Genomic DNA, 14,010 nt, shown 5'->3' on the forward strand with positions numbered 1-14,010 from the left:
AATGTTTCTAAGATGGAAGAATGCAGTTTTTGTAACATGGGAAATATTATTTTCAAAAGAAATGTTGCTGTCTAATAAAACAACCCAGATTTAGACAGTATAGGAAGTAACAGTACATCCGTCTAATTGCAAACTAGTCTACGAGATTCTGTGTACTTTTTTTTGGTCCAATAATTAATATCTCTATCTTATGTGAATTAAATAAGAGAAAATTATTGGTCATCCAATCTTGTACATTTTTAACACACTCTGTTAGCTTAGATAATTTAGAAGTTTCATCTGGTCTCGTTGAGATACAGTTGAGTATCATCAGCATAACTGTGGAAACTAATCCTGTATTATGTAATCCGTATTTTGTAATAATGTTTATGATGTTTATGAGGGTCGTTCACACAGGATCCTGAGTGATTCAAGCTCTCACGATGCATCCAGAAATGGTATCCACTGTTGTGAATCAAATACTTTTATTTTACTTTGATGAATATCTAGTTAAAATTCCGTTAATGGGAACAAAATCTCTTTTCCAGGCTCGAGAGTACTGGCCTCCTAAATATATCTTATGACCGGCCAGCACCCCAGGGAACCAGCGACAGTGTGGTCACTCGGGCTCCTCTTGTTTGTATTGCTGTGTGGCGATTTCCCAAAAATACAAGACCTGGAAAAGATTAACAGTAACACCTCGGCCAAAGATGGCTTGTCAAAAGGTGAGATCTTCACTTCAGCCAAAGACAATTATAAATCTAAAGAATAGAGTAGAATTTAAAGAGACTTCTCTCTCTTCTTTCTGCATAGAATGCAAATTATTTGTCTCTGTCTTCAGTTTTACCTAAAGCAGCGGATTGAACTAGAGAAGCTCAGTCTCCATGATGTTTTACAGTATGATGACACCGATCCTTCTTCAAGCTCCCAGAAATTCACAGAAGTGGAGAAATGTTTCCTGATGGAAATATTCATAGTTGTTCCAGTCTTCAAACCAGAGCTGTTTAATAGAAACAATAAATAGACCTGCACAGATCTGAACCCTGTGTGTAACAATAAAGATAACTCTAGGAGAGGGAAGAAACACGTTTTTAAATTGAGGGTAATGGTGGTAAAATGTGCAGTGTCTGTTGCACCACTAGGGGTCGCAATGTTTCTAGGTTTACACCAGTCTGCCATGCCCCAGTTTCAGGGCCAAGCAACTGTATATTATATTCCCTAAACCAGAACTGTGCAGTCCACTCAATGTGTGGCCAAAAACCTCAGTAGAAACCTTTAGAGATGCACACAGAAAATTTTTTAAGACTCAAATCTCAGCAGTTCAATTCATTTCAATCTTATATCATCCTGTAAAATGCAGTTTTTATTTGTGTTGTTAAAGGAGTTTTTATGGTGGAACCATGATAGAGAGATGGTATTTTTTTGTAAGTTTATTTTAAATGTAGTATGCCATTATTTAAATGCTATTGTTTAAAATCATTATGTGTTAAGGTAATTTAGCCACTCTCTTCCCACGTTCACCTATTGTTTCCTGTTTGTATGATTCTAATCATGTTTCTATCTAAAGGTGGTGAGAATGAAGCTGTGCACTCATAAAGACCCATCTTGACGTGCACTATTGATATTCTGAGGAAGGTAATCAATGCCCGCTGATCCTCAGGTGCAGGACACTCTACTGTGACGTGACGCAGCATTTTTCTCTCATCAGGAAGATGCCAGGTCAGCAAGGGCCTGGAAACTGGCTTTTGTTGTAATTTTACGTTATTGGAGCAGCGTCCTGTTTGTTGTCTCACTGGCTCGGGTGTCATTTTCAGATATTTCATAAAGCCGGTGACCGTAAAGTAAATATAAAACTCTCTCTGGGTTCCTCTACGACTGTAAAATAAGAGCCAGTAGAAGATTTGATTGGGTCACTCATACCATGCTGTCTTAATATAGTGGATGAAATAACTTTTTAGAGATAGAAATCATTTTAGATAGCTCTGTAGACACAATACAATAATGAAATTAATTTGAAATCGTTTTGTCTGCTGGTTAAGTTCATGCAGCAATTTTCGTCATTGCTTGTTCTTTACTAACTTGTAAAATGATAAACAAAACAATTAATTAAGAAATAGCTATTTCATGTCTTTTTTTTTCTCCTTTTAAAATCAAGTTATTACAAACAAAATGCAATTTCTTGGAATCATTTCTTAGTTTTGTTTGTTATCAATTATACAGTATATTTGAATGATGAAAATCATATTAGTTGACATATTAGCTTTTGTAGTTGCAAAAATAAATTAAGTGAATTGTAAATAATTTGAGCTGTTGGTTTAAGTGCATGTTGCAATTTTTTTAATGTCCTTTGTGCTGCACTAGTTTGTAAAGTCCTTAACTAACAAATACTCCCCCCCCCCCAATTAATTGTTTAATTAGTAATTCATAATAGTTTTTACCTTTCTCCAATATCACTTTCTATACTCTTAATCTTTTGTAAAATGCTTTTAACTAACAAAAGCCATTTCCTTAATGACATCATCAGATAGGAAGTGACATCATCTTGGAGGGAAAACAACTGCGTAAACACCAATTAGTTTTTTGTGGTATTATTAGCCATTTGATGAAATATTTCATGTACAGTATTACATATTGTTATTGATGAAATTACTCTAATCTGTAGGACGATATCAAAACATAGCAAAATTAAAAAAGAACTCAGTTACACCCTCATGTACATAAACGCTCTTTATTCTCTTTCATGCCATGACTGTTAATAATTTTAAGTTTTTACTTTACTTTTATAGTGAAGAAAACCCTTTTTATTCCCTTTTACAGTAATATTTTTTATATTACAACACAAGCATATTTATTTCTTACAGTGCATGAATTATGTGTTTTTAAATGTATTATTACGAATTGTAATTTTATGTGGTGCTAAAGAAATGATCCACACAGAAACAACTCAAACGTGGCCAAGTAACAGTCACATTTACTGTAATGTTTACAGTGTCATCAAATTTCATTCAGTTCTTTTAGTTTTGTAAATCTGTTCACCATAAAGTGTAATAAACCCCATCCCATACATTTCAGTAGAGTTTGCCATCTAATAAATAAATTCTGTTTGGTACATTTAGTGCGTAAATCCATCCTCTGTAATACCTGACAGTGTAAACTCTACTTTATAGATTCTCGTACTATAGTGTGATGTAAACTTTACAGTGTAATAAAACCTTTTGCCTCTTATATAGATCCAAAACAAAAAAATATTCTCTACCAAAAATAGTCAAATAATGTGGGTTTATAATAATTCCATTTGATTAGATAGATATCTTCTCTTGCGAGTTGAATAGTGTGTTCATGTCCCAAATACTTCATAAATACCAATGACCTCTAACTGTGCCGACAGACATTCCTATAACCACCAGGAGTACAGTGCCTAAAATCTTAAATAGTCATGATATAACAAATATCGCGATAATATCATACTCTTTGCTTTTTAGCGAATAACAGTGAGCGCTCGTTACATGTTCGTCGAATGTTAAAAACTGCAGCGAGGGAGTGTTAAAAAAAAAACAAAAAAACGTGAAGCTGGACCTTTCCTGAAAATGGCGTATAATCTCTGATCACTGTGAGGACACGCCTCCTACATAGACCAATCAGAGTGAAGGAAGTGCAGTTTCTATTACATTTCGCAGCTATTGCACAAGAAGCTGAGTTCTTGTTGATATTGTGTGTTTGTAGTGTATGTGTTTTTGGTATTATTTGTCCTCAGTGTATATGTAAGGCGCACATTTTGAGTTCCATTGATTTCCAGCTCCTCCAGAGTCTTTGTTTCTGGTTCTTGTTGTCCTGCAGGGTGTTCTGCACCCTGTAGAGGGCGATGCTGAGCATCTGGCCCTCTCGGTGCCCGCGGGGGAAGCAGGAGTCTCTCAGGAGGCGGTGGAGCCCAGCAGGGTGGCGAGGAGCGGGCAGAGCAGAAGTGCCAGGCTCAGTGTGAGTGCACTGGCACCGTTGCACTTTTTGCCTCCGTCGCAGCGCGACTGTTGGCACAAAACACCCTTAAAGTCCGGCGTACAGCTACAGCGCTGATTCTGAACACACGTCCCCCCGTTCTGGCACAAGAGTAACTCATCGTCACACACGTTCACTGTGGAGAACATGAGGAAACATTTATATACATGTTATGTTATGTTCAAGCAAATACACCGTTTTTCTCTAAGACTAGTTTGGAAAATTATGATTTTTTTTTAATTCTCTGCATTTATTTGATAAAATACAGTAATATTGTAAGATACTATTACAATTTAAAAGATTTATAGAATTTATTTTTAGTCTTCAGCATTGATTGACCCTTCAGAAATCATTTGAATGAGCTAATTTGCAGATTTTTTTTTTTTTCAGGTTGTGAATTACCGGGATTTATAATTTGTAGATTATACTTTTTCACATCTCTTTTACATAGAGGGACAGTTTAAATTTCACTTAAGTTAAATGTCTGATATCAGTTCATATATCAATGCTCTGCTCTAGAATACTTGGAATGTAGTGCAGAATGTGGACTGTTTTTATTGTGCATTTCAATTGCTTGATAAGAGTTTTTATATACATACAGTACAGACCAAAAGTTTGGACACACCTTCTCATTCAAAGAGTTTTCTTTATTTTCATGACTATGAAAATTGTAGAGTCACACTGAAGGCATCGAGGGCTATTTGAGCAAGAAGGAGAGTGATGTGGTGCTGCGCCAGATGACCTGGCCTCCACAGTCACCGGACCTGAACCCAATCCAGATGGTTTAGGGGTGAGCTGGACCGCAGACAGAAGGCAAAAGAGACAACAAGTGCTAAGCATCTCTCGGGGAACTCCTTCAAGACTGTTGAAGACCATTTCAGGTGACTACCTCTTGAAGCTCATCAAGAGAAAGACAAGAGTGTGCAAAGCAGTAATCAAAGCAAAAGAAGAACCTACAATATGACATATTTCAGTTGTTTCACACTTTTTTGTTATGTATATAATTCCACATGTGCTAATTCGTAGTTTTGATGCCTTCAGTGTGAATCTACAATTCTCATAGTCATGAAAATAAAGAAAACTCTTTGAATGAGAAGGTGTGTCCAAACTTTTGGTCTGTACTGTATGTACAATTTGATATTTTTATTTTTATGACCAAAAGAGACTTCTTACAAAAATGTTTCAAAATCTAAATTATTCCAAACTTTTGGTCGGTAGTGTAGTGCAGCGCCTCTCTCTCTCACACACAGAGTCACGATCATTCACTTAGTGGCTTGTATCTGTGTCATATTTAACATGGGCGTATGGTGTCATTAAAAGCCACAATGGGTCGCAGAAGTCTGGGTACTAATGGACCAGGTGCTGCACACCTGACCCCAAACTGTCTCAGCAGTGAACAATGAGTGTGTGTGTGTGTGTGCGTGTGTGAGAGAGAGAAAGGCCAGAAAATGAGAAAGAGGAGGATGACTATGGCTATGTCCAGAATAGCATACTACACTATGCACTATGCATATAATATTATAATAGCAGTGCATTGTGTATAATATAGATAATTAAGCTTGAAGTGTGCCGTTCTGAACATAACCCAGAAAAAGAGTGTTTGTGAAGACTTAATGGTCTTTTTTTTTTTTTTTTTTTTTTTGCAAAATTGAAAAGGTTATGAGATTGTAATAAAAAAAAAAGCTCTGAAAGACTTGCCTAAACTATGTAAAAACTTACTTTATTAACCAAACGGTCTGTATTTACTAGAGCCAGTGAAAACTCACTGCATGCAGATCCACTTAACCCAAGAACAAAACAAATCTTTTTTAAGAAAGTGACTAATCCAGCTCCCGACGTCTGTCCCTAATGGATTCTCCTCTGTTTTCTCTTCTCACTGTGCTAGCGGTTCTGGCCATGGGCCTGTTTCATCTTAAAGATGGATCACGGGGAAAACGCTGTGCGCAGGGTTTCTAAAACACCATGGGAATCCAGGTACAAATGTGATCATTACCCCACAAACCAGTTTCCAATGAACAAGGGCTGCTTAGAATCTGCATGGCAGCTCATCATTTAAATGCACGGACAGCCAGACCATTAGACACTAGTAATATGCTGTTTTGATGTGCAGTATATATCTAATGCGCCGTGATAAGGAGTCAGACTCTTGTCAAATCAATTGAATCCCGCCCCTTTTCATTATGAGACCACACCCCTTTTTTGTGCTACACGACCTGGAACAAATTCCAATATTTGAATCAGAAACACGCAAATTATTTTAAACAGAAAGTGAACTGGTCACTAGTAGTCTGGTGTCAAAATGTGACATTGCTGGTAAATGGTAACCAGAGCTTGATCTGTGCATATTTCTCTTCTGATTCAGACAAGATGACTGTTTCACTGGAGAAAGCAATATTATGGATTATAGGCTTGTTTGCAGTGAAAAACATCTTGATGGATTTGTTTCTTACAAACATGCAGCTCTTGGCTTCACAAGACATGAATTGATGGACTGGAGTGATGTGGATCCTTGTGATGTTTTTATCAGCTGTTTTGACTCTCATTCTCACGGCACCCATTCACTGCAGTGGATCCATTTCTGAGCAAGTGGTGCAATGCTCAAGTTCTCTAAATTCCCATGAAGAAACAAACTCATCTCTATCTTGTATGGCGTAAAGGTGAGCAAATGTTAATTTTGGTTGAACTATTCCTTTAAGCATCTTTCTCCTTTCTCTGTCATTCAAAAGTGACTGCAAGCTAAATATATTATTTACAAGGCAACTTTTATTTCAAACTGCTTTTGGAAACAAAAGCCTTGTAAATGACTGAGCCAATTAATATCTGATTTAAACTTGAAATGGAGAATGGAGAGGCAATTGCACACTTTGACATTGATTGGAGAGTTGAATGAAGTCTGATTAGGAAGTGGTTAATGAATCTGGGAGGTACTTACCGAAACAGCCCTGTTTCCAATAATAACCGGGGAGACAGTCATCACATTTGACTCCGGTAGTGCCTTCTTTACACTGACAGAAGCCGGTACCGTTACAGCGGTCGTGCAACGAGCCCATCGTATTACAGTTACACTCTGAAAAGAAAGAGCGAGAAATAGTTGGGGGGAAAAAGGTTGAACTTTTAAAACATTACATGTGCCAAAAAGGCTCAGTGGTTTCCTTTTTATTCAATTGTTTTTTGTTTTTCTGTTGTCAGTTCTGCATGCATTAATGTTGCTATACACATATGACTCCGTTTTCTTGCATGCACCTTTTTTATTTATTATATTTATTCATAAAAATGTCACTTTAGTGCATATTATGTAGTTGCTTTTTTGTGGTTCAAAAGAATAAGGTATGCTATTTATTTTCTTCTGTGTTTAAAAAGGTCTTAATATGCCCTTCCACGACTTAAGGCCTTAAAAAGTCTTAATAGGTTTTAAGTTTTGAATACGCTGCACAGAAAAAAAAAAATAAGAATACAATTCTAAACATCCTTAAATCAAGATTTGTGTTTTCTTCAATGCATTCTTTAAATATTCTTTACTTGGTCTTATAAAGATTTTGATATATGTACTTTGTCTTCATAAACCTGCAGAAACCCTGAAGATTATCATGATGAACACATACAAATTTTCTGCAATAAATAAAAGGCGATGGACAAATCCTATTGGTTTGTGTCGAGGGAACCAGGATGATGCTAACCTTTGTAATCTCACAAGTATTTTATATTGCTTGAAGATCTAACGTATTGCATCACTTTTATAGTGTAAGGTAGTGGCAAATGAATCATTTTGATGTTTTCTTATTTTTAGAAACTATCTACTGATATTTTTATACACATCCGTTTTTTGCATTGGGCTGCAGCCAACTGCATTAGAATGAATTACTGCACTTCGGTGAGAACTCCTGAAAATAGACAGTGTAGACTCAGTGCTGTTGTGAGCTCAGGATGAGGTAAATGTTCTCCTCGTGGAGATCTTGGTGTTGACCCTGTGCCATGTTGGCACCTGGCACACACCCGATGAGGGCGAGTTCATTTGTGCTGACTTCACAGCACGCTTTCGTTTACCCCGCGCCCTGCCTCCTCGTGCAGCAGATGGACTTCCTTCTCCATCCTGGTACTCTCAGCATCGTGCTGATATAAGAGCTGTCACATCCGGGTTTATTTCTGGAAGTTTATTTGAGGACCGCTGGGAATCTCTAATGTGATGCTCTCAGTTTAACTTTGCTGACCGTGGCGTCCAGCGCAGTTTTGTTTCATCTAGCATTTTTTCTTTCTTTCTTCCTTTATTCAGTTGTCTGTGTATTTCTATTTACTGATTACACCCTTAGTATTTTTTCCAAGTGTCTCTCTTTTTGTTTCAATTAGAGGGATTTCCTGTCTGGGACAGGCGCTCTTTAAAGGTTAATGCTCAAAATCTGAGGCATTTTTTTGCTGAATTGCTTTTAGTGTCTAAAACTGACAAAATGAATCAGCAACCAAAGTCATTTTTTGTGTTGTAATTGTAATTATTTCAATTTCATCAAGTATGGTTAACTCTGCAGTTATTTTCAATAAATAACTGTGACACTGCAATTATAAGGTCATGTATGAAAATATGCAATAAAAGTTTTATTTTTCTGTTTTATATTTTCACAAATTCTATTTTATTTGCTAATTATTATTATTATTATTATTATTATTATTATTATTATTATTATTTTACATTTTCAGGATTAATTTTATCCCTGTTAAAAAATTTCTGGATTTAATTTAAGGGTTACATTAAATTTTAAAAGGTTTCAAAATGTATGTCTATTTAATTAAAATTATGAAACTTATACAATACAAAAACAACTTATTAAAAGTAAAAAAAAAAAAACTTCAATAAAATTAATTAAATAAAATTAATAATTTAATTTTTGGGCCATATAAAATATATATATTTTTTAAAGTATCCGCAATTCAGTGTTTTTTATGTTTTAATGGTTTAATCAAATTGTATTAATTAAAAAGCATGTCTAATTAATTAATTAAAAAAATAATTAATTAGTTTTAATTTTACCTGATTTTGTACACATTTGTTATCAGAAATGGTGGTAATCATATCAAATCTTAAAAAAAACTATTTAATTAATCTTTTAAAATGTGATCAAATAAATGTTTTTGTTCTTTTACATTGTTTTTAAAAACAAACCTACACAAAAGAGGTTTAAAAAGATGACTTTGAGAAGTACATTGTAATGTAAAATGGTTCTGTATTTCTGTCATAATTTCTTAAAGTGAAATTCAACTTTTATTTTGACGGGTTGTATTGAAGACCTTTCTTATTAGTTCTAGCATCTGGGAATTGAACCTGTGCCATTCTTATTATTTAAGATATTGCTCGAGCCAGTGATTTAATTTATTTTGCACAACATTTGTGCACATTTCAGATATAAAACGTACACCTTTACTCACCGATGCACACATTCTCATCATCAGGCTCTGCAGAGGTGTTTTTGTAGAAGCCCATGCGACAGTGTTCACAGTTCTGACCACGCGTGTTGTGTTTGCAGCTCACACACGTGACTATGTTCAGGAAGTCGATGTAACTGCAGCGATTCGAGTGTCCATTACATTCACAGTCTGACAATGAGAGAGAGAGACGTTAACTCTTTACACTTTAAAGTAAAGAAGGGTTAAAAGAGAGAAAAGATTTCCTGGGTTTTGAGATAATGAGATGAAATGGGATGTAAAATGTCAGTCAAGCTGCTGAATACAGTAATTAGTTAATGTGGGCGGGGTATGTTAATGAGCTTATGACGTCATAATCATGATGATTTGAAAAATTCCATTCCATTTTTTGCGGTTTAGTTTAAATGCTCCGGGTGGACTAGGAAGTGTTGTGATGTGAATGTTAAGAGTATGACATTCAGACTAAATCAATCTCAATGCTGAATCAATTCAATGCTATTTTGCTTCACTTTGTGTCTTTCCTGCTGCGCCCAAAGTATCGACGGCTGGAGTGAAGATGTGTGTGTGGGTGTTTGTGTGTGTTGCTGACAGGGCGATATTTCACACACTCTTACGGGAGTCTTTCCCACACCTCGTGCACGTGTGTATGTGTGCTCCAGGGATGTTGGGAAATCTGATGACAGATGTGTTTCTAAAACAGCTGTTTCTCCGTCTTCTGAAGCAGATCAAACTGCTGGGGTTCTCCCAGTTCCCATTCACACCTGTCCTGTTTCTTACTGTCACTCACAGCCAATCAGTGTCTAGTGCATCAATGAACCACATTCAGTGTCGCTCCTTTTTGAGAATCTGACCCAGTCCTTGCCAAGCGTTACACAGCATCTTTGACCTCAACGCGACAGATACGAGGTTCTAGAATGTGGAGGTGTAGGCTACATACTAAGATGTATTTTTTTAAAGAAATTATTACTTTTGTTGAACAAGGATGCATGTAATTGATCAAAATGGACAGTAAAGCCATTTAGAAAATTACAAAATATTTCTATTTCAAATAAATACAGTTCTTTAAAAAAAAAAAAAATGAACCATTTAAACATAGTTAAGATTGTATAGCTACATCTAATGTTCCTGATGTGGCAATTGCTGTATGTGTCAGTTTGAGTACAATTAAAGGCACAACATAATCTAATGGTATTTAATATACAGGTAAACTTTTACAAATGCATATTAAGCAGACCATTTAATCAGCTTAAGGAATTCTTAGCTATTTCAGATTTTTTTTTTTTTTTTTTTTTATCAGTTTAGACGTGTCTTTCAAATATTTATGTACACTTTAAAAGCTAGAGAACAAGAACTCAGTACAGAGCCTGTCTCAGCACATAGGAACATGCAAATCAATGAAATATAAATGAGAGTTACACACAATAAAGAGAAGCAGGGATGAAGGGATTAATGAAAGTTTGAACACTAGAATGCTGAGAAACATCAAACTCAGCGAGTCTAGTTTCTGAACTCTAAACATCACTTGTTCTAGATCTTTCTAAAGTACTAACCATTCATTCACATCTCCACTGAAACATGTTCTAGGACTCTTCACAGTTACCTGTTCCTCTATTGAGCTTTTGTAGACCTTAAAACTACCAAGGCTGTGAGAGCATGTGCTGTATGAAGATCTAGATCACAAATAATTTTTTGTCTACTGAAAGTCTTTTCGAAAGATGTTTGGTCAGTTGACAATTGTTTGGTCACTTCTATTCCTCACAGACTTCTTTTTGAATTTATTCCTGTCAAAATGTAAATATGACTGCGCTGATAGCCTGTTACACCATGGGCGTCCCGTGTGCGAATCACAACTCAAGGAAATTTTCCAATCCCGCCCCCTCTCTCTCCCATTTCAGTAAGGCAAAAATACCACAAAAAAAACAACAACAACAAAAATTCTACAATGTCATGGTACCCTGACAAAGGTCTATTGGAAAATTCTATAGTATGCTGTGTTCTATAACTCTCCTTGATTCATTAAAAAAAATGTGGCACCATGACATTTCTACGGTGCATCAATAAAAGTGTCTGCTAAACATAAAATTTAAATTAATTCAGAAACACTATAACTTTCGGAGTAGATCTATTTAGTTACTTAGTGCTTCTAAACAACTCATGTTTCCACACAACACATTAACTATAGTTCTAGAGACTAAAAAACCTACGGTGAGCTCTAGAACCCATTTGAGTCAAAGGTTCTAGAATATTAAAGTCTTTTATCTAGTATGTTCCCTCATTCTTTTAAATACTGTGACATTGTACTTTGAAATCTCTTTCTACCTTTTCTCAGCTCATATTAATTTCCTTCTCACCTTTGAAGTCGTCATATATGATGCCTTTTAGCTGTACGGTCTGTTGCCCTCCAGACAGTAAGAACTTCAGAAGAGCTTCGGAGAATGAAAAGACTTATTTTTTACAATATGTTCTAAATCTAGGTCTAGGTTCCTACTATGACAAGCAAAGCAAATCGAGTCTATGACAAGCAAATCTCCAGCTATCTAACCATAAATTGCTACCAACCATATTATACACTATATGTGTGTATATATACACACACACACACACACAGTCTAAGGTAGGCTACAGAAGCTAATGAAGCTCCATGCTAATATGGATTCTAATGACTGCTATGCATACACAGATTTAACTAGCCACACAATGTGCTCTAAATTGACCTCACACAATGGATACCTTTTTTATTCTCTTCATCTTCTCTCTCCCACTTATGAATGTGTTTTACTTCACCATCTCCTTTATCATTCTCTTCTGAGTGTTTGTGTGGGTCTAGACGAGCAAAGAAAAGAACTGAGCAATCCACAGGTTTATACTATATTCTGTACTACAGGCCGTTTGAAACCATCAGCTGAGCCATACCTCCAACAGCTGTGTGTGTATGAGATCCTTCATCCTCTCCATTTGTCTTTCCTTCCGACTCCTTTGGTTTCTGTAGTACTGACTTTATATCCTCATGTTTTGGTCCTGATTCATGTGGCATGTGTACTGATGAAACGGTCTCTACTTTTGGCAGCACAGATCCATGCATTGTCTCTGACTGTGGTACTGGTTTATGAGATTCACTTTTTGGCTTTGTTGGTATGTGTCCATGAGATTCTAATATCGATTCAAAAGGTTTCACTATTGGCTGATGAGGTTTATGCATTGCCTCATGATGATGTACTATTAGTTCATGAGGTTTGTGCATTGGCTCATGAAGTTCCACCATTGGCTCATGAGGTTTCTGCATTGGCTCATGGTGATGTACTATTGGCTCATGAGGTTTATGCATTGGTTCATAGGGTTCCAACATTGGCTCATGAGGTTTATGCATTGGCTCATGATGATGTAATATTGACTCATGAGGTTTATGCATTGGCTCATGGGGTTCCACCATTGGCTCATGAGGTTTCTGTATTGGCTCATGGTGATGTACTATTGACTCATGAGGTTTATGCATTGGTTCATGGGGTTCCACCATTGGCTCATGAGGTTTATGCATTGGCTCATGATGATGTACTATTGGCTCATGAGGTTTATGCATAGGCTCATGATGATGTACGATTGACTCATGAGGCTTATGCATTGGCTCATGAGGTTTATGCATAGGCTCATGATGATGTACAGTTGACTCATGAGGTTTATGCATTGGCTCATGATGATGTACTATTGGCTCATGAGGTTTATGCATTGGCTCATGATGATGTACTATTGGCTCATGAGGTTTATGCATTGGCTCATGATGATGTACTATTGGCTCATGAGGTTTATGCATTGGCTCATGATGATGTACCATTGACTCATGAGGTATATGCATTGGCTCATGGGGTTCCACCATTGGCTGATGAGGTTTATGCATTGACTCATGATGATGTACTATTGGCTCATGAGGCATTGGCTCCAGAGGTTTTTGCATTGGTGCATGATGATGTACTATTGGCTCATGAGGCACTAGCTCATGAGGTTTATGCATTGGCTCATGATGATGTACTATTGGCTCATGAGGTTTATGCATTGGCTCATGATGATGTACTATTGACTCATGAAGTTTATGCATTGGCTCATGGGGTTCCACCATTGGCTCATGAGGTTTATGCATTGGCTCATGATAATGTACTATTGGCTCATGAGGTTTCTCTGGCTCATGAGGTTTATGCATTGGCTCATGATGATGCACTATTGTTTCATGAGGTTTCTCTGGCTCATGAGGTTTATGCATTGGCTCATGATGATGGACTATTGGCTCATGAGGTTTATGCATTGGCTCATGGGGTTCCACAAATGGCTCATGAGGTTTATGCATTGGCTCGTGATGATGTACTATTGACTCATGAGGTTTATGCATTGGCTCATGGAGTTCCACCATTGGCTCATGAGATTTATGCATTGGCTCATGATGATGTACTATTGACTCATGAGGTTTATGCATTGGCTCATGGGGTTCCACCATTGGCTCATGATGATGTACTATTGGCTCATGAGGTTTCTCTGGCTCATGAGCTTTATGCATTGGCTCATGATTATGTACTATTGGCTCATGAGGTTTATGCATAGGCTCATGATTATGTACTATTGACTCATGAGGTTTATGCA

General features: G+C 36.6%; 1 protein-coding gene across 1 annotated transcript; it reads right to left on the minus strand.

The window, feature by feature from the left end:
- Nucleotides 1-2,933: 2,933 nt before the first annotated feature.
- On the minus strand, nt 2,934-13,044 carry LOC113075749 (RNA-binding protein 33-like). Its single transcript, XM_026248443.1, has 6 exons — nt 12,298-13,044; nt 12,115-12,207; nt 11,736-11,810; nt 9,388-9,555; nt 6,905-7,039; nt 2,934-4,108 (listed from the first exon to the last, which is right to left on the minus strand). Exons 1-6 carry the CDS (start codon nt 13,022-13,024, stop codon nt 3,891-3,893), a joined length of 1,416 nt encoding a protein of 471 aa, XP_026104228.1. The 5' UTR covers nt 13,025-13,044; the 3' UTR covers nt 2,934-3,890.
- Nucleotides 13,045-14,010: the final 966 nt, after the last annotated feature.

This window comes from Carassius auratus, unplaced genomic scaffold (genome assembly GCF_003368295.1).
Source record: "Carassius auratus strain Wakin unplaced genomic scaffold, ASM336829v1 scaf_tig00017625, whole genome shotgun sequence".
NCBI classification, from domain to species: Eukaryota; Metazoa; Chordata; class Actinopteri; order Cypriniformes; family Cyprinidae; genus Carassius; species Carassius auratus.

Coding starts and splice junctions, on each gene's coding strand:
- LOC113075749 (XM_026248443.1), bottom strand. CDS start 13,024: ATGCATAAACCTCATGAGCCAATGCATAAGCCTCATGAGTCAATCGTA. Junction 9,556..11,735: donor CATATATGACGACTTCAAAG/GTGAGAAGGAAA, acceptor TCTCATTGTCAG/ACTGTGAATGTAATGGACAC. Junction 7,040..9,387: donor TGATGAGAATGTGTGCATCG/GTGAGTAAAGGT, acceptor CTTTCTTTTCAG/AGTGTAACTGTAATACGATG.